The sequence below is a fragment of the Phaseolus vulgaris genome, chromosome 3 (genome assembly GCF_051622355.1).
Source record: "Phaseolus vulgaris cultivar YP4 chromosome 3, ASM5162235v1, whole genome shotgun sequence".
Classification (NCBI taxonomy): Eukaryota; Viridiplantae; Streptophyta; class Magnoliopsida; order Fabales; family Fabaceae; genus Phaseolus; species Phaseolus vulgaris.
The window spans coordinates 43,828,134-43,848,400 of NC_143500.1; the positions used below are offsets into that span (position 1 = coordinate 43,828,134).

The 20,267-nt window shown below is 30.2% G+C and overlaps 2 protein-coding genes across 5 annotated transcripts; both read left to right on the top strand.

The window, feature by feature from the left end:
* The first annotated feature begins 8,440 nt into the window (after positions 1 to 8,440).
* Positions 8,441 to 10,220, top strand: LOC137807859 (Phosphoglycerate mutase family protein). Of its 3 annotated transcripts, none has more exons than XR_016519163.1 (5): positions 8,441 to 8,824; positions 8,915 to 9,156; positions 9,276 to 9,357; positions 9,504 to 9,718; positions 9,793 to 10,220. XR_016519163.1 is itself a non-coding variant. In XM_068608689.2 (5 exons), the coding sequence occupies exons 1-5, from the start codon at positions 8,592 to 8,594 to the stop codon at positions 9,914 to 9,916; spliced, it is 900 nt and encodes a 299-aa protein (XP_068464790.1). In that variant the 5' UTR covers positions 8,513 to 8,591; the 3' UTR covers positions 9,917 to 10,220. The 3 variants fall into 3 exon arrangements, 2 of the variants coding, with proteins under 2 accessions (XP_068464790.1, XP_090155678.1); XM_068608689.2 differs by having other exon boundaries at positions 8,513 to 8,824; positions 8,915 to 9,160; XM_090299552.1 differs by lacking the exons at positions 9,276 to 9,357; positions 9,793 to 10,220 and having other exon boundaries at positions 8,520 to 8,824; positions 8,915 to 9,160; positions 9,504 to 9,642.
* Positions 10,221 to 13,393: 3,173 nt separating this feature from the next.
* Positions 13,394 to 20,194, top strand: LOC137807863 (E3 ubiquitin-protein ligase SIS3). Of its 2 annotated transcripts, none has more exons than XM_068608696.2 (10): positions 13,394 to 13,802; positions 13,890 to 13,928; positions 14,135 to 14,201; positions 14,298 to 14,371; positions 16,637 to 16,775; positions 16,855 to 16,947; positions 17,151 to 17,216; positions 18,479 to 18,598; positions 19,166 to 19,279; positions 19,465 to 20,194. In XM_068608696.2, exons 1-10 carry the CDS (start codon positions 13,774 to 13,776, stop codon positions 19,870 to 19,872), a joined length of 1,149 nt encoding a protein of 382 aa, XP_068464797.1. In that variant the 5' UTR covers positions 13,394 to 13,773; the 3' UTR covers positions 19,873 to 20,194. The 2 variants fall into 2 exon arrangements, with proteins under 2 accessions (XP_068464797.1, XP_090155679.1); XM_090299553.1 differs by having other exon boundaries at positions 13,619 to 13,802; positions 17,151 to 17,369.
* Positions 20,195 to 20,267: the final 73 nt, after the last annotated feature.

Below are 20,267 nucleotides of genomic sequence, written 5' to 3' on the forward strand. Positions count from 1 at the left end.
AAGGAGGAGATGATGGACACCATCCAGCCACAACAAGCCCCCTCAAAAGCAAAAGCTTTGGATTTGAGGACAAACCCTTTTCAAGAGGGAGGGGATGATGGAGGAGGGCCCAAGCTCACCACACGATGAAAGCCAAGCCTCCAAGACTAGACGGTCTAGCCTATGATGAGGAGCGTCTAGACTCAAAAAGGAGCGTCTAGCCCATAAAGAGGAGCGTCTAGGCCATAATGAGGAGCGGCTACATAAGGAGCGTCTAGGCCATGAAGAGGATTCCTTCTAGACCGTCTAGCTTCACATACACATGGGTCAAAGCTACGGTTTTGGGAAGAGAAGACCTTTGTAATTGTTACATAAAGGCCCATTAGGGGTGCTTAGTAGATAGGGTAGTGTAGAAAGCACATTTGATGGAAACATTCTAGAAACTTGCTAGGTGTGACCGGTCATAGCACATGGCCTAGGCTTTGCATTTCATTTGGTTTACATTTCATTATGTATTAGCTTAAGAATCACGACCATCTAGCTTATAAATAGGGAGGCCATCTCTTTGTAATGGCAAGTTTATTGTGAGTAAAGTTATGCTACCCATTTGTGCTCAACTTTGCTTCTCCCTAGAATCCTAGGCTCTAAACTTCAATTCCTTCATCTTTTCCCTTGGGCTGGCCGAACCACCCAATACCCATACTTAACATGCACCTACAAGATCAACACCACTCTTAGGAGGATCTTGCTCACCTTCATTCATTGCTTCCGTCCCATTACTCTACATTGATTCAAGAAGAACTTCATGAAATGCCATCACAAGGACTGTCAAAATGAGTTGCCATGCTCACCTTTATACAAAATGAAGTCTACTTTTTGCATATATAGGAATTGAATATTGGACAAACTCCAACGTAACATTTTCTATTAAACATGATGGGGTGACCTTATTTTCTACTAAACACTCCATCTAACATTATGTGTCATTTTTATTTTAAAATATAAAAATCCTAAACCTTAATTGAAATAGAAAATTAAAACCATCAAATAATCACATCAATTTCTCTTTAAATTACCTTTAATAGAATGTATCGAGGTCTAGATAAATGGCTTAAAGATTATATAACCTAGATATTATCCCTTTAAAACTATTCAATTTCTTGAAAAAATTTATGATGACACGTGTAAGATTATTATTCTTTATGTTTATTATTTGGTGTATGTTATTATCCGCGAATAAAATATTGTACTTAGTGATAGCAATATTATTGAATTTGGATCGAGAAAGATTAAATGAAGAAAAAAATAAATAAAAAAATTAAGATTGTTTATCTATAATTGTATATAACATAATAACACTTCTTCAACACATAACAAATTTAATATTATGCTAATCAATAAGGACCTTCCTAAAAGTGTAATCATGATGCAGTTTTGGGTTTTTATATTAAAGTAGTGTATTTTTCTCATTGAGTAAAAACATTTACTTCTACAAAAATAAGTAAGTCGTAAACCATGTGGGAATGATTTAGAGTGGAAGTTGTATATGACCTATAACACTTCCGTATAAAATAATACAGGAGTCTTATATTAAACTTTAGTTAATATTTTATTAATTAATTAAATACTAATTTATAAACTATTTATTAATAATAGAAATTAATTTAGATGTCATAAATTTTTTAGTTTAAAATATTATCTAATTTAATTAATATAATAATTAATTTTTTAAAATTTTTTTTATCTAAAACTATATTTATTTAATGATTTTTTTTAATAATAATCTTTTTTCTTAACATGAGTGTTTCTCTTTCTAAACCAACTCCTAAATATTGTGACAACAAAAATGTTATTTAGATGATTCATAAAATTACTATTTATTTGCAAAATCTCACTCTATTAAACATTTTTATTATTTAATTCTCATTGTTTCATTATACATCATAAGATTGATGGAGAATGTTAGATGATTATATATATATATATATATATATATATATATATATATATATTAGTTAAGAGTTGTTTAGTTTGTACGTTACGATTAGTATAAAAAAATCACGCTTATCTTCTTTATTTACCACACTTTATCATTTGTTTTATTATTATAAAAGAAATAGTAAAAAAAATGAAATGTCACACTGACTTGATATTATAAAAAAATATTGTACCTGTAATTTGTTTTAAGATTAAGAGAGAAGATGAAGTAAGTAACTCAAAGGTGAAGAAGATAAATTAGAAAATCATATCAACAACAAAAGCAAATACCATTTTCGAATAAATCCTTAACCCTTACCTTTTTTTATATTGATACCATTTTCATCCTTACTAGTCTAAATGCATATATTTTGATAGATACAAATTTGTGATATTCAAGAGTTGCTTGAATTTAATGAGCTTAAGCCAACATAAAAAGAAAAGAAAAGAAAAGAGAAAGGAAATCGAATTTCAATTGGTTAATTAGTTAATTGAATTTTTTTGCTCTTGAAACATTGAGTTTTCGTTAACTGTTTTTAAGCATCTTGAACATAGAAAAGATGTTTCTAAGCTATAAGGATTTTAATCTAATTGTGACTTTTGTGCCTCTGCAATCAAATGTTTCTTAATTTAAGTTCTTAATCACAATATACTAAATGGCTTTAGAATCTTATTTGTTTTTTTTCCTCACTTAATTGTTTTTTAATGAAAGGGCTACTTTATTTACGCTTATCTTCTTTATTTACCACACTTTATCATTTGTTTTATTATTATAAAAGAAATAGTAAAAAAAATGAAATGTCACACTGACTTGATATTATAAAAAAATATTGTACCTGTAATTTGTTTTAAGATTAAGAGAGAAGATGAAGTAAGTAACTCAAAGGTGAAGAAGATAAATTAGAAAATCATATCAACAACAAAAGCAAATACCATTTTCGAATAAATCCTTAACCCTTACCTTTTTTTATATTGATACCATTTTCATCCTTACTAGTCTAAATGCATATATTTTGATAGATACAAATTTGTGATATTCAAGAGTTGCTTGAATTTAATGAGCTTAAGCCAACATAAAAAGAAAAGAAAAGAAAAGAGAAAGGAAATCGAATTTCAATTGGTTAATTAGTTAATTGAATTTTTTTGCTCTTGAAACATTGAGTTTTCGTTAACTGTTTTTAAGCATCTTGAACATAGAAAAGATGTTTCTAAGCTATAAGGATTTTAATCTAATTGTGACTTTTGTGCCTCTGCAATCAAATGTTTCTTAATTTAAGTTCTTAATCACAATATACTAAATGGCTTTAGAATCTTATTTGTTTTTTTTCCTCACTTAATTGTTTTTTAATGAAAGGGCTACTTTTCTCATTACTCTAGACCAAATTACCCATATCACCTCTTAATATTCATTCATAACTTTGATAAATCTTTCTTTCACTTTTCTATCTTCTCTATTAATATTCATTCATAACTTTGATAAATCTTTCTATCTTCTCTATTCTATGCAACTTCATATTTTATTTATTTATTTGAACAGTATACTTTTAAGTATGGTGGAAAGTATGATGTCTTCTTTATTTTCAAGTGGTGACTAGTGGAGACTTGTGATTGAAATGAGTTTTATGGTATTTTTATTGGTGAAGATTGTGTTTTTGTTCCCTTAATTTTTTTCATTTTTTTGAAAGTCATAAAATCTTGAAGAAAAAAAAAACCAACAATGTCCAAAAATGTAATACAAAACTTAAAAAAAAAAAAAATTCACAAAGAAATATTGAATATAAATAATCTTCTCGTTAATCATCTCACACTTAAATGATATAACTCTTCTCTCAAATGATAAAATTCCTCTCTCAAACATTGCAATTAGAGAATGAAATGTTGTGGAAGAGAAATAAAAAATATAAAGAACAACTGAAATTATTAAAAATATAAATTATTCTTTATTATTTAAAAAAATTAAAACTAACTTTGTAAACTTAATATAAAATAGAAAAAGGTACAAGTAGATGAAGAATTTGACTAACCTTTTCAACCATTATTTTTTTCCCATTTTTTTTATCCAGTTCGTTTTTATCCTAGGAATTGAAAAAGGAAACAACAACCTTATTCATTTATAATTCCTCTTATTGTATTGCCGATAAAATAATAATAATAATAATTCCTCTTATTTTAGATGGACGTTTGGTTTTAGAGAAAAATTTAACCTGAAAAATTCGATTTTGATAATTATGATCCTTAAAAATATTTAATGGTTAAAATATGTTATTACAAATATTTATATGGTTCTTTTCTAAAAATCAAAGAAGAATATGCTATTTGATTAATATATTTACATTTTTTTTATCATATTATATAATTTAATAAGATATTTTTAAAAAAGCAAATCAAATATTTTAAATAGACTTTTTCAACGGAAGCTTCCATAAAAAATGTCTTCAACAAGATTTAAAATAAAATAAAATTGAGTTCGTTATAAAGACGCTACCAATTCAGGTCTGACTCTACTATAGTGAGTAGCCTTTGACAATTGTAAACAAAGCCAAAACATTGTTCGCATTTAAATAATATCTTAAAAGCACATGTTAAAAATATGCACATCTTATTCAAAATGCTTAACTATAGTCTATTAGTAGTAATAGCTGCCCCAACCATTGAAGGCGATGGATTTGATCTACATCAGAATTTGTGTTTCTTTCCTTCTTACAGCATAAAAAAACTAAGAAAAATAAAACTAATGATTAGTAATATTTCACTATTTTTTTTGTTTGTTTACTCTTCACCTTTTATCCTTTGTTTGTTTGGATTTGAATTTTATTCTTTGTTCGAATTTAAAGTAGATTTGAGAGAATAAATTTAAAAAAATTTAAGGAAAAAGAAAATAGAAAGTAAAATTATTTGAATTAAAAAAGAGATAATAAGAAATAAAAAGAAAATTTATGAGAGTTAAGTGAATGATATTAATCTATAACTTTTGACATCCTTATTTCTGAATCAGTTCAAATAAATCATTACCATTTGTTAAAGTTTTCCTCCTCAACACAATCAGTGGATGAAAGGACGTGTTTTAAAAAATAAACTAAAAAATTATTTGTTTTAAAAGTGCTTTTTATTTCATTATTATTATTATCATTACTAATAGTATTACACTTATCACAAAAAATAAGCTTTAAGAAATCCTATAATTCATTATAAATGTGCTTTATAATTAAAGTAACCTTATTTTCTATTTATTTGTATTTTTTTTCTACGCTTATATAAAAACAAATATAATAATGTGTAGATGAAATTTGACTGGTCATTACTTAGTTTGTTCTGTCATCAACAGACAGCTTTTCGCCACACATGAGAAACACACTTTCCATTGGTCTCAACCGTTTTCAACTAATACTCTTTCGGCGCAATAATAACTAAATTTCAAACACATAAATCAACGATGACGTTGTATTGTTTTATAATTTTTTATCTTATTCTTTCAAATTTATTTATATAGATTTAATCTTATAAAATCACAATTTATTGATTTTAGTTTCAAAAAAATTAATTAATAAATTTTATATCATCATAATGTGATTTTAGTTGCAAACGTTTCATTTAGTAAATATTAAAATGTTTCAAATATTTTAGAAATATTCATGCAAACAAATATTAAATTAAGAATTTCCAACCCACATATTTAAAAATAAATTTGGACTGATTTTTGCCAAAAGGCAATCCACATGAAAAATACACACTAGTAATATTATTTATTATCGTGATTAATATGATAGAGCATGACTTCGACTGCTGTAAAGGACAGTGACACCAAGTGGTTCACAAAAAATAACTGCTGATCCCATACACATGTAAGTCTCACGCGTGTAATACACGGTGGTCAATTAATTAAATGAAAACATAGTCTGAAAGTACAAATTACCTGCCTTTAGTACAGGAACCCGACAGCATAACACTCCCTTTTTTCAATAACATACAACTTACAAACTTATAAATTATTATTTTATTATAATATTCTATTTATATTATTTTATTATTATAATAGATGTTTTAGTATAAAAAGTGTCAAACAAAACTTTTCCTTATTACAGAGGCAGACCCACAAATAGTTACTGCCACATCACATGCTCATCATCATTCAAGTAATTTTTAATTCTTTCTTCTGAACACATGCAACTGAAAAAAAACGAAAAACTATATTCAGAATTCAAATTTCATATGAATATTCAGTAAATATAAGTTCAGATGTAAAATTATGCAACATCATTGTAATTAACTGTTATAAGTAAGTATAAAAAATGAATCAGTTAAAATTAATTATTGTTAAGCAGGCAATAGTATATAACTAATTATGTCTATTTCATAATTGATTATGGTAAAGTGAATATAATGGATTAAGAGTTGTACATAATGATCATTTAGGAAGATACGTTGGACCATGAGATTATTTTGCTAATCATTATTCAGATTTTTGTACTATTATTAAAAAAAATTAAATTTATTCACAAATTTTTATCCACAAATATGTATATATAGGTAAGTTCAATATTATTCAGAATTATTATATTAGATTTTTATTGATAAAAAAATCATCATTATTCATAAATTATTGTTTATGAATATGTATTTCTAGATAAATTTAACATTACATACGAATTATTATTCACAAAATTTTTGTTTATAAGTAAATTTATTGTTACTTACAAATTATTACATACGAATCTATATCTGTAAATAAATGCAACATTACATACAAATTATTACTCACAAATCTGTATTTGTAAGTAAATTCAGCATTACATACAAAATATTATCCACTTATTACCAATAATAACAACAACAAAAATAAATAATATTATTAATATTTTTATTAAAATTATTAATGTTATCATTAACATTCTTAATAACATTATTAATAATATTATTAATATTAATATTACTTTTATTATGATTAATAATATTAATGTTATTTATATTATTTGTTCTCGAACGGGTGTTGGGCCTAGAGAACGATTGCCTCGCTTCTCCACTCGGTCGGTCGTTATAGTGCTTAGCTTCCTGCTTCACCTCCCTCCTCTCAGTCGTTTGGTAACACAAGCTGGGATGGTATCTGCAGAAGACACTCTGACGATCAAGTCAGTCAGGGTGTCAGCATTCGATTGTCAAAGTATTGTAGATAATGACTTACCTAGTTCTTGGATTTTGTGCTTATTTATATTACCTTAATGGGTCTTCGTTGATGGGTTAGATTAGGAGATTAATTCGTGTTTAGGGTTACGCTAAACAACTCTTAATTATGGGTTAGTCCTGCTAACTTAGTCAACCCATGACTCGTCGTCATGGGTCGGTCGACCATGTGTTGCTACATGACCTTCTCACAATACACCAGTACATTATTATTGATATTTTTTAATATTATTATTATTTTAAAAACTATTTTTAATATTATTATTATTAATAATAATATTACAATTAATATTAATAATATTATTTATGAAAAATATTATCTAAGGATACACATCCGTAAGCATTAGTTATGAATCCACATAATATTACCCACGAATCAACATTATGAATGTTTCGTAGGTAATATTAATAATATTATTTTTTAATTAATAATACTTTTAATATTTTTAATAATATTATTATTAATATTCATATTTTTACTAATATTATTAATTTAATTAATATGAAAATATTATTTTTAATATTATTAATATAATTAATATTATAATAACAATTTTTATTATATTGATATTATTAATATTGATTTTAAAAATCTTACTTCAATATTAAAGTGTCTAATACATACAACTATTAGTCAAGTTTCGAAAAAAATAGAATAAGGAAAATAGTAAAACAACTTAAAAAGAAAACTTAACAAAGAAAGAGCTCTCAAAAAAGTTTATAGGATTCATTTTAGCCTTTAACAAAAGATAAGTAAACTAAAGAATAACTATATTATTATAAATGTTAATAATATTATTTAGTAATATTAATTTGTTAAATCCATAAAATTAGTTACCTAATACAGAAAATTAATTCAGATGAATTATCTAAAACGAAAAGAAAATCACTTAAAACAATGATAGGTTAACATCTTGCATCACTATACAACTTATTAATAATATAAAAAAACAATGATATATTGACACCCTACAACCTCTAATTGATGATATAAAAAGGATATTTTTGTCATTTCAAACAAAAGTTGAAATTTTAGGTGAAGAGAAAGGGTTGTATACTGAAACAAGGTTGTCAATATATCATTTTTGTAAAAAAAAAGTATTTTTGTTATAGGAAATGATGTTTTGATAACCTTAAGAGTTGTATACAACTCTTGATGGAATGTGTTTAAATATAAATATATATAATAAAAAATAAATTTTGTAATTAAATGATATAAAAAATATTAAAATAATAGTATTGTGGTTGTATAAAAAATATGTTACTAAATATATCATTATATCATAACTCGTTTTTGTTATTTGATGTAAAATTTGAAATTTTAAGTATGAGAGTTGTATAGTTGAACAATTATATGTATATTTTTCTAAATTTATTTGGGTTGGATGTGGTAGTCTGTTATTTGACGCTGGTATTGATAAGGTTGTAAACCTCGGCCATTAATACCAAGGAAGAAAATGATGGCACCAAATCAAACGAGGGAAACACTTTCTCTTTACCTACCACAACCGTCGTCTCCTCCTCCGGAAGCCGTAAACGTCCACCTCCGGCGCCGCCACCTCCTCAGCACCACCGCATTCACCATCTCTTTCAATTTCAATCTCTCATTCACAACTTCTCTGTCCGTGACAGAGCCGGTGGCCGGTGCCAGCGGCCTCTTCCAAATGCCCCCACCACGCCTCACCAACCGGTAATCCCGTAAACCATTCCCTTGTAGTTAAGTGTTAATTTGCGGTGAATTAATAATAAGTAATAAATCTGTTGGTGGTGGTGTGGGAAGTTATTTTCTTGTGAGAGCTGGTGAGTCTGAGTTTGAGAGCATGGGAATTATTAAGACCAACCCCGTGGAGAAGACTTCAGTGGATAGTGGCTTATCTGAAAGAGGGAAAAAACAGGCTATAAAAGCAGCTTTTGATTTGAAAGAAATGGGAGCATGTGACAAAGGATGTTGGATCTGGGCTGCTATAACTCAAAGAGCTTACCAGACTGCAGAGATCATTGCTTCTGTTAATGGAGTTACCCGTAGGTTTGTTTGCTGGTTTTTTACTCTGTTTCATTTTTAAATTATAACCGCAAGTTTGAGTCTCCATGTACTCCAGTTCCCAAAACCTCACCATTGTTACAAAATTATCTTATTTCAGCTATCTAGTCCCAGAATACAGCTTTCTAGATGCCCGTGGATTAGGTGCTTATGAAGGAAAAAAACTGGAATCTGTTTCAGAAGTAGGATTTATCCATTCAAACTTTTGTTTAAATACCAATGAATCTTTTTTAGTTAACTTTCATGTGATTTAAGTTCGTAACACACCAACAAAGAGATGTGGTGACATTCTTATGAAATGATAAAGTAAGACCTTCAAATGGTGCAGGTGTATGCGTCAGATGGTATATCTCCGAACATCAAGCCTCCTCCCACTGATAATGGAACTCCGAATGAGAGTGTTGCGGATGTTTTTGTTCGTGTGACACAACTTATGTCGATTCTTGAAACTCAGTACTCGGGTGACACCGTTATTATAGTCTCGCCTGATTCTGACAACTTGACAATTCTTCAGGCTGGTTTGATAGGACTAGACCTACGAAGGTAACTGCATGGTTCCAAGCTTGGTTTTGTTTTTGGCTATTTAATTCTAGATATCACTTTTATTTTGAATTCAGGCACAGGGATCTGTCTTTTTCACCTGGTGAAGTCCGCTTTGTTGATCCCAGTGACATTCCTGCATACAAGCAGCCTGCATCTGCTGTATATAAATGTTCCAAGAACCCACCAAATTGTAACTAATTGTATTCTTTTGGTCAAGGTATAACAGGAATATGGATACTGATCAGTAGTTCAAGTTGTTCTCATGTTTAATTAATACACTCTAAAGATGATTAGACGAATGAGAGTTTTGTTGGAGATCCCACATCGACTAGAGATGAGAGTCTTTCATAGTATATAAGTAGGTGCAAACCTCACCTCATTAAGCCGGTTTTATGGGGTTGAGTTAGACTTAAAGTCCACTTTCTGTAACAAATTCATAAATGTAATGGAAGCCTGAAGACTAATTTGAGTTTTATAAGAGATAATTTGGACCTTGGGGGTATCTTGTCGTGTATGATGGATTAGTTATACCTGACTCTGTTTATGCTTAAAATATTCCAAGTTGAAGCACACACAAAGGTCCTGCAAAGAAAATTTAACCATAAACCAGGAACTAATAAGATTAGCTTGTTGTTAATAATATGTTTGGCTGAATATGATTTATTCAGCAAACAGAATAAGTTGAGCAAACTATGCAATGGATTGAGAATATATAGGGGAAGAATATTAGCAGTTTGCACCTGTATCGTGATTAAATGCATAATGTAATAAAAGTTTTGACTCCTAAACTTTGTTGAAAGACAAACTCAATCAGTAAGTCCAATACTATAGTCCAATGAATGCGAGGTACAGCTTCAGAAAGGAACAAATGGAAATCTATCTCTGAATGACTAGTGTCTTTGTACATCAATGGTGTAAAAACAATACCATATTACGGAAATGGTGCAACATAATGGTTGTCAAGGAGAAGCACCACTTAGAACGGTGGCTGGTGACTATACGAAAATGTCTAACTTTTTTTAGGATGTGTCGTTGAGATTTAAGTTGAACATGTGATGGTCCTAGTTCGTTCACAATATTTGACCCACTAACTCCAAAATATTAAGTGAGTTGGGTTTTTAACCCACTGACTTGTGGTGGGCCAGAGTGCATTTAATTTTTTGAAATTCACTGTTTCCTGCACCCATAAAAATGTAAAGTGACAAAATTAACCCCTACATTATGCACCCCATAAAAATGTGAAGTGACAAAATTAACTCTGGGGTTTTAAGAACCCAAGGACAACGTATCCTTCTTCTTGAAAGTGCATGCATATTATATTCTTGGTCCGTAACTTGTTCTCGAAAATGGTAGTCTATAACCATTTTAAAATACCTTTCAAGAATATATTTTATGAATTATAGATTTACCATTTTAGAAGTAAAAAAAGTATTCTAGAAAAATCATTATGGAATGTTTCTTTTTGTGTACAAAATTCTTATTCCCAAACAAAATTTTTTACTTATGAAACACTCCCTATTCGAGAACCACACAAAACTGTCAAGAGCTATTTGAGTATTTCGAAAAACTTTGGAGTGCAGAAAGAAAAATGTATAGCCGCAGAAAGAAACATCCACTCACTAATAAGTGAGTCTAGTTCATCTGTGTCAAGTAATATTAATTGACTTTAAGTAATATTAATTGACTTTGAATTTTTTATAATTATGTCCTATATTTTTTACTTGAAATTAACATGATTAGATCATCAATAATAATAAAAATAAATACTAATTTATGTTTATAGATTTAATTTTTTTGTTGTTGTAGGGTTTAATTTTTTATTTTCTTAATTTAAAAAAAAATTAAACTAAATTTTTTTAATTTATTACTTTTTTTTTGTAAAAACTTATTTCTTTATTCATTAATAACTATTTTAAATATTAAAAAAAATATTTTTTTAATGCATTTAAAATTAAAATTATTAACTTTTTAAATTTATTATGTTTTTTTACTTTTGAAATGGTGTTAGATAGAAAAATAAAAATAAAAAAAGACTAGATAAAAAAATAAAAATAAAAAGATACTGGGAAAATAAAAATGTAAATAGCACGCAATTAGATAAAATTTCATGTAATTCTATCAAGAATAGAAATTCCACTATTGCTAAATGGATTCATGTGATTTGATGAAGCATGACACGATTTGAAAAATTAAAAATGCTTGGGAGTGGAAATGAAGAAATGTGTACACTACTTGGATTGAATCAGATACAATTGGAAAAATTTTGTAGATTCATTGATCGAGGCTTAACAGAAGGGCTTTTTAAGTTTCCAAAAATTAAGGATTCAATCAAGAAATTAAATATCAATTATTAGAACTTGAGGAATTGAGTCAATAGACAGGACGCTAACAAATTTCAAAGATTTAAAATTGAAAAAAAACACAGAGACTAAAATAAGACAGGATAATATTTGTAGGGATTTAAAACATTTTTTTATCTAATAAATTTAAATTAATTTTAAATTTATAAGAATCGAAAGAAATTTTTTTATTTTTATATTGTGCATATTATGATTATTAATCCTAAAAATATGGTATATTTAAAATTTGATTTTATAATGGTTCAATATTATAACGTAAAAAACAATGCATATATATATATATATAATAAATTATAAGATTTAACTGAAACATAGTTATTTGAAATAAAAAGAATATCAAAAGTAAATTATTGCATGAAAAAGTAAAAATAATACATTCTTATTTATATTAAATAACAAATATATAATTAAGTCATAAAAAAATTATCTTAATTGAAGTATTTTTATCTTAATTATATAATTTAAAATTGTGATTAGAAAATATCATAAATTTAAAATTAACAATATTTCTGCAATAACTACAAAAGAGAGAGAAACACATGTTTATTAAAAGTATATTTAAGAGAAAATGAATTTTACAAATAAACACATAATTTGCGCATAAAACAGGAACTAAAATGAGAGAGAGAGAAGAGAACACATTTATTAAAAACGTATTTAATTAAAAAAGGAGTTTTACAAATAATCACAGACTTTGCGCATAAACTAAGACTATATTCATTGAAATTAGTAATACCCAATCATTAATTACAACAGTTAAACAGTTATTCAAATTAGTAATAAAACTTTATTCATTGAAATCCTTGTATATTTTATCAACACAGTATCTACTGAATCTGATGTAGAGAAAGAATATTAATGAATGCTAACCATTTTTATCGACGACTTTATCTTTACTTTGAGTAATTCTACATTAATATTATATCACATTTTAACACTAACTACTTTCTTTAATGAAGTTATTTGAATTAATCTAAATAGCACTTCATAAATGTGTATTTCTGGAATGCGTTAATAGCATCCAAGTTTTGAAAGATACACTAAACTTTGTGTCACACCCTTAGACTATAAAATGTATAACAAAATTGTTATGTCTTCCTAAAATTGGTTGATACAAGCATTCCTTGAATCAAGTGCTAATAATATTATGATAATTTTTAAAAAAATGTTATATATTATTTTCACTTTTTCATCAAACAGTTATTTCATAAACTAAACAAAGGATTAAGCAAAAACACAAAGTGATTTAAGTACAACTCCATGAGTGAAACGTTGCAGATCACAATTAAAATGGCTGAAATCGTAAAACAAAGTTGCAGTGACAGTGACACTTTTTAACGCGAAGAAGTGCAGTGTGTAACAAGCGCTTGCAAAAACAAAATAATTGGCACAAGTCAAAACTTGGCGTTGTTGGCGGTCCGGTGCGTGTGTTTTGGGTTTTGTTTTGTTAGTTCATCCTCTCACCCAACCACACACTTCCCTTTTTTTTACTGTGTTATTCTCCTTTTCAATCCTTCACTTCACTCTCATCTTTTCCCCTGCTTTTCCTAACTTCATCTTCTTATGCATTCCATTCCATTCCATTCTGATTCCGATTCCCACTCTCCTCCGATTCATGCATTTTAACGCTGCTTAAGCACGATTCTTCACTACCACGCCATTTCTTTCTTCTAGGGTTTCACTTAATCAATTCCCATGGCTATCAGAGGCGTTGATTTCAAGTGGTTGGTTATCTTACTATTCTTGGATTCAATTCCAAGATCGTTTGTGTTCTATCCCAATTCTGATTGAATGTAACTCCTTCGTTGCAGGTACGATGGCTTTTTTTTGGCCATGCTCGCCACCAGTGTGTATCCTTTCACGATTCAGTTTCTCGATTTACCTAATTTTGCTTCTGTTCTGCATTTTCATTTGCCTCATCATTCTTCCTAACTTAAGCTGAATCACTGTTGTCAGAAATACTAAAAATAAACCGAAATTTATGCTACTCAAATAACGCATTCCGGCACAAAAGTCAATCAGATGTGTGTGTATTCTTTAACCTCTCTACTTGTAGAGTTATTGTCGCAATTAATTGGAAGCGGTATCATTCTTGTACCTATCCGTTGCACATATGGATTGTGGTGAGGTTTCCTTTTAAAATCCCCGTGTTTCTATTTTTTTTCATATGATAAGGTTGTTCATAAATGTCCGCTTTCCTTTCTTTCATTGGTGTTCAGGTCGACTACACTACTGTGTTTGTTTTCCGGCTCTTGATGTTTGTTGATAACGGGCTTGCTGCGGGAATGGGATTGTAAGGCCTTCCAACCATAAACACTAATGCCACTGTTGACTATTTAATACAAATTTATAGGCTGTTTTCTTCCATCTACATTGGTTGATTGCGCTAATATACTTTTTGAAACTAGAGTATGATGTATAATGTTTTGGTATTTCACCATTCTGATATGTTTCTTTTAGTCTGTCTAATTTAAATTTAGCCATATTTAAGTGTGCAATAACATCACACCATCAAATACACTTTTATTGGTTGAAATTTATTAAACTCACGAAATAATGCTGGTTCACTCCCTAATCAATGAGTTTCATCCGGACTTTTGTGATTTCCATAAATTCTAGTTAATAATTAATAATGCATTGGAAACTGTATTGTTAGAACCTCGTAACTTAAAATACTTGTACACATGTTGATTGCCAACTTACAGAGTGTGGATTGTTGATGAAATCAATCCATGCAATGCAACTAATGTGCTCATGAGTCATGACTATGTAGCATCAACACTGGTTGTTGAGGGTGTAGCCAAGTGAGTGTCGTGTTTGACATGTGATCCACACCAACACCAATCAATGGCAAGTGTTGAACACACCATTCTGCTTTTGTAGTAAAAACGATGTTTCTTGGCTTTGACATGTTAAGGACGTGGCTGAATACAATTCTAACATCTTGCAGACATTTCCATTTGCTTAACATGGAAATGAACATGACTTGTACAAATTTTTTAACTTTAGTCAAAATCAAACAAGTTTAGACTTTTCAAAATAGTAAAATAGTTTTAGGTAGGATGAGAAAACTCAGAAAGCTTCCAGCATATGCAACAAACACAAATATCTTGATTTTTGGTCATAGCTAGACGGATTGTAGGTGAAAAAAACAGTCTAGTAGGCCACCATCTTGTTTTATAATGTTCTTCTGTAAAGAGAGTGTTTGAACTGTGTAATGATGTCTCATAGTATTGTTTCGTGAGACTCTCAAACTCGTTATCATAGGGAAATGAAATACATAGCACTTTAATTTTCAATTTTGATATTTTTATACATGTTGCTTGTTTAATTTTATACGTGTATCATGGTTCTTACTTTAGAGATATTCTATAAACAATGCTGGTATTTAATTTAACGTAATTATATATATACACACACACACACACACACATATATACATCAGCATCTTATATTTTGAGTTAACTGTGTCTACATGTCTGTCTACTTCATTGGCTCATGTTTCCATCATTGTACGGGTAGCTATGATTTTAACATGAGAAACTTGTTGAGGCAGACTACTTTCCTGAATCGCACAGTGACTTCAATGGGTAGCATGTCTCAAGTTTAGAAGTTAAAATAGCGCTATGGAACACAAGGACTTAAAAGTTTATGGGTGGAAAGTATTAATGTCCTGTGAAAGTTTATTTTCATGTGTCGGGGAAAATGAAGTTTCCTGGGTTTGTTTTCCACTTAATTTATCGTGGGGTGTTTATTTCAATTTATGAGTTTTTTTGGTTGAGCTTCTTTATAAGGATTTTTAGAAGAATAACAATGAAATTGCCTTCTACAAAGTTAAAATGAGCTTATGCGAAAGTTAAAATAAAAATTTGGAGGAACTATTTGAGATAGTTTCTACAATTTGACTTATGCATAAGCTATTTGAGATAGTTTAGTTTCTTCTTATTTTTCTCTTGTAGAAGTCATTATGGTGAAACTCGTCCAACCAAGTCACGCATTCCCAAAAATTTCATTCTCAAGAATATTATGACCAGGAATGTTTTTCCTGGGTACATTTAAAAAATACATTAGATTAAACTTAATATTTTAGGAATAGTTGTCATTCAAAATTATTACGATAAAGAATAAGAGTGGAAATATAATTTATAACTGACTTAGCAAATAGCATCCCATATTCCTATGCGAATTATAACTTTCTCATCCCACTCCATAGGAGTAAAAATAAAGTAAGAGGAGATATTGTTACTTTCCGGTTATGAAGAATACTTGGGAATACATTTTTAAAACTCATGACAAACATGAGAAATATTACATTCCCAAGTTCACATGCCAAAAATAAAATGTTAAACCTTGAAATACAATATATCAAAAGCAAAATTATTTTGATTATCTGCTTTGGTGACTGACTTTGATTTAATGATATTATCAAACTCAATTAAAATGGTTCTGAATTTTAGTATTGTATCTAAGAAATGAAGTCAAATGACGTTTTAATTCATCAAATTTTTGTTCTAATTCCCTTGCGCTGTTATGGCCCCTCCCCCTTGTATGTTTGTAGAGATTTTGGGCGGCAGCAGAGGTATGCTCGTTTCTGTGGAAGAGTAGTTGTCCTTTCAATCCTTGTGTTGCTTCTCTATCCATTTCTGTGGGCTTGGACTGTAATTGGTACCCTGTGGTTCAGCAGTGCAAAGAACTGTGTATGTTTTATTCTTGTTTAACCTTCCATGTACTCTTGTTAACAAGTTTATGATACATAATGCAAATAATTGCCTGCAGTTGCCTGAAGATGGTCAAAAATGGGGCTTTCTCATCTGGCTACTTTTTAGTTACTGTGGACTCCTTTGCATTGCTTGCATGTCTTTGGGAAAGGTAGTAGTATTCTGTTGCTACTCTTCTCATTATATGTTTTGATTCGTTGTTTTTGTGTGCAAAATCTCTTTGTTCTGCTTGTTCTATTTCTACTCTTCTGAACAACCCATCAACAGGAAATGTCTGAAAAATACTATTCTCCTTCATTGTTTTGAATTTAGGTTGCTCACTGTTCTCATTGTGGTTTGTTGAATTATTTGCAGTGGTTGACACGAAGACAAGCACATCTACTGCGTGCTCAACAGGGTATCCCTGTATCTGAATATGGGGTATGTTTTTCCCTTACTCAGTATATGTTACTATGTTAGCTATGCATGTTGTGGATACAGCTGTTTGGCACCAAATATGAGTGTTTCTACACAATCTCTGAATAACCTGGGAAAATTTTTGTGTTTTTCCTCTCTGCAAGGAAAATGAGTAAGGTAATATGTTAAGTTTCTCATGAATTTTTAGTTGACAATCACTTATTTGTTAAGTTTGGAATAGCATGTAATCTGACATGCCATCTAAGCTAGCTCATCATCTGATGCAATCTTTTATAATAAAAACACTTCAGTGTAGGAGAACATATTTTTCTTTCCTTTTACCCTCTCAAAAAGGTTTATCGGTTGGTGTCATGAATAGAGAATGCACACCAAGTATCCTCTACCTCTTTTGTGTGATTCCAATTCCCAACAAAATCCTTATTTATCTCACTATTACATGGTGTCATTTTGCTCAGTTAAAGACCAAAACTTCCAAGATTCCCTCATAGCAACCTCCTTCAATGTGTTTGATCTCTCTCCTTATCACAAGAGTAGAAATCATGCGAACTACTCTCGTCACCTGAGCTTCCAATGACCTTTCAGTGTGTCCAAACTACCTTAACCAATTTTATATTATCTTTCTTGGTGTGGCCACTCGTCCATCTTAACATATACTTTTTGCTACATTTTTTTTCTTTTTTCTCTTGTCTCTTTAAAGTCCAAAATTCACTATATTAAGAGTATAATCAGATGTATAGTTTGCCTTTGCAAGTGATATGTATTTTACAATCACAAATAACTCTCATTGTCTTTCCCCGTTGTATTTGTCCATGTTGTATCCTGTCTGTGACATTCTTATTATTTTGCACATTGGTATGACATCTCCAAATTTTACTTAAATTATATTCCTCTCAACTCTAGCTAAATTTGAAATGCATATACTTTGTCTTACTTCCATTTTAAGTATAAATCTTTTGTTTTTAAATTTGTCTCTAAAGCTCAACTTTAAAGTAGCCACTTCCCTTGATTCATCATTAAAAAATGTATCATCTGCATTAAAATAATAATAGTTACCCTACTCATACTGATGGGTTCTTTCTTTCTAGAAGCAATGCAACTCTTCTATTTCGATCTCTTATTTTAAAGATTTGTATATACTGGGTTGATTGAATGTGAGTTGGAATAATATTCTTAGCAGTCTAACCGTATATTCGTTTCTCTTTGATTGTCCATACTTTACAACTATTAGATGGTAAAAATTGCTCTTTTCTTTTCTTTTCTGTTAGGTTCTGGTTGACATGATCCGAGTGCCTGATTGGGCATTTGAAGCTGCTGGTCAAGAAACAAGGGGCATGGTACAAGATGCTGCGGCATATCATCCAGGACTTTACCTAACTCCAGCTCAGGTAGTTTCAACTGATGTTTATAGTCTTATTGATTTCATATTTTTACTGTCAGTTTGCCATATTTTAGTTAATGGAATATATGGCTTCAATTTTCCAGTATTAGCCTCTTACCATCTTTTCTATGTTTTTGGACAATGTGTTCGTTATCACTGTGTCTATATATATTGTTAGGGATCCTCTTTCACAGCATGCAAAAATGGGAAATAGAGAATAAAAGAGAACAGAATTTGGAAAATCAGTACCCAATTATTACACAAGGAGCTTATCTCCTTCAACACAGAACAACCGTTCCTGTTTACGAAAAGAATCCTCCCCCCCCTCTTCTCACAACAGTATATTTATTCCTTTGCCTGATTGTTCCAACAAACTTCCTAAGTGTAATAACAACCCATTCTATTAGACTTCCTCCCTTTATTACTGTTACGAGCTCGCTTTCTTCTCTGATACACTGATAGGGTTTTTGGCCCAACATCTTCCTTAACATTTATCTCTTACTGAAATTCTGTTGGAATATTTATTGTTAGTTTCACTACTGATAATTAGATTTCTTGTCTGGATTGGGTGCAGAGAGAAGCAGTTGAAGCTTTAATTCAGGAACTCCCAAAGTTCAGGTTAAAGGCTGTTCCTACTGATTGCAGTGAATGTCCTATCTGCTTAGAAGAGTTCTATGTAGGGAATGAGGTACACTTTTTCCTAATCAAGGGTGGCAAGAAGGTCATAGCTTGTCTGCTTGCTATCCATTCTGCAAAATGCTCTCCTTGTCTAACCTCTTGAATGCTTGGATCCTTACATTTTTAATAAAGTTGAGATGCAAAGTGTATTGTAGAGAACAACTGAAAATTAGTTTCAAACTTACTTTAATGCAGGTTCGAGGCTTGCCTTGTGCTCACAATTTTCATGTTGAATGCATTGATGAGTGGCTTAGGCTGAATGTGAAATGTCCTCGGTGCCGTTGCTCAGTATTCCCAAACCTTGATCTTAGTGCACTGTCCAATCTCCCTGCTGAGCCTGAGCGATCTTCTGCAAGTGTAGTGACAACAACCAGTTATGTGAGAGGCCAACCGTCTAGTCAAAGTTACCGGTTAAGATTGCAGGGTCTTCTGCGTCCAGTCCGTGCTGAAATTGCTGGCCCTGTTGGTGACATAGATAATGCATTGCCAAATGCTGAGAACGGTTTTGTATCAATCGTGACTCACAATGCATCATCTGGAGACCACGTCTCTTCTGTCGAATGCGTGCCTGTCACCGTGAGACTTTCCTCTGCACAAAGTTAGGTTTGATTGCTTTTGAATCTCTTACATTTCTAACCCGTTCTAGAGAAGTTGAAGAATGCATATCCACATCTGGTCCGTGTTAAAATGGTCCACATTCTAACAAGAAATTTCACGTTTGATCCATAAAGAATTGGGTCAGCTTCGTGTCGGACCGGCATGGAGTTGTAGCACAAAATCAAAGTATACGATTTTGCCTAACATAGATTAGAGCTGCAAATGTGTAGTTTTCTTTTACGTTTAGTAATTTGTAAAGAAAAAAAGTATATTTTAATGAGTTTGCTAATGTACATTTTCTTGTTTTTAATCCGAATATGTTAGCGAATTACGGCGAGTGTATTGTGAGATAATTGTCAGTTATATTAACGTATTCTAAATGAAAAAAAGTGGATGTTTGC

Coding starts and splice junctions, on each gene's coding strand:
- LOC137807863 (XM_068608696.2), top strand. CDS start 13,774: ATGGCTATCAGAGGCGTTGATTTCAAGTG. Junction 14,372..16,636: donor CTTGCTGCGGGAATGGGATT/GTAAGGCCTTCC, acceptor GTATGTTTGTAG/AGATTTTGGGCGGCAGCAGA. Junction 17,217..18,478: donor TCCCTGTATCTGAATATGGG/GTATGTTTTTCC, acceptor CTTTTCTGTTAG/GTTCTGGTTGACATGATCCG.
- LOC137807859 (XM_068608689.2), top strand. CDS start 8,592: ATGATGGCACCAAATCAAACGAGGGAAACACTTTCTCTTTACCTACCA. Junction 9,161..9,275: donor GTTAATGGAGTTACCCGTAG/GTTTGTTTGCTG, acceptor ATCTTATTTCAG/CTATCTAGTCCCAGAATACA. Junction 9,358..9,503: donor AACTGGAATCTGTTTCAGAA/GTAGGATTTATC, acceptor CAAATGGTGCAG/GTGTATGCGTCAGATGGTAT.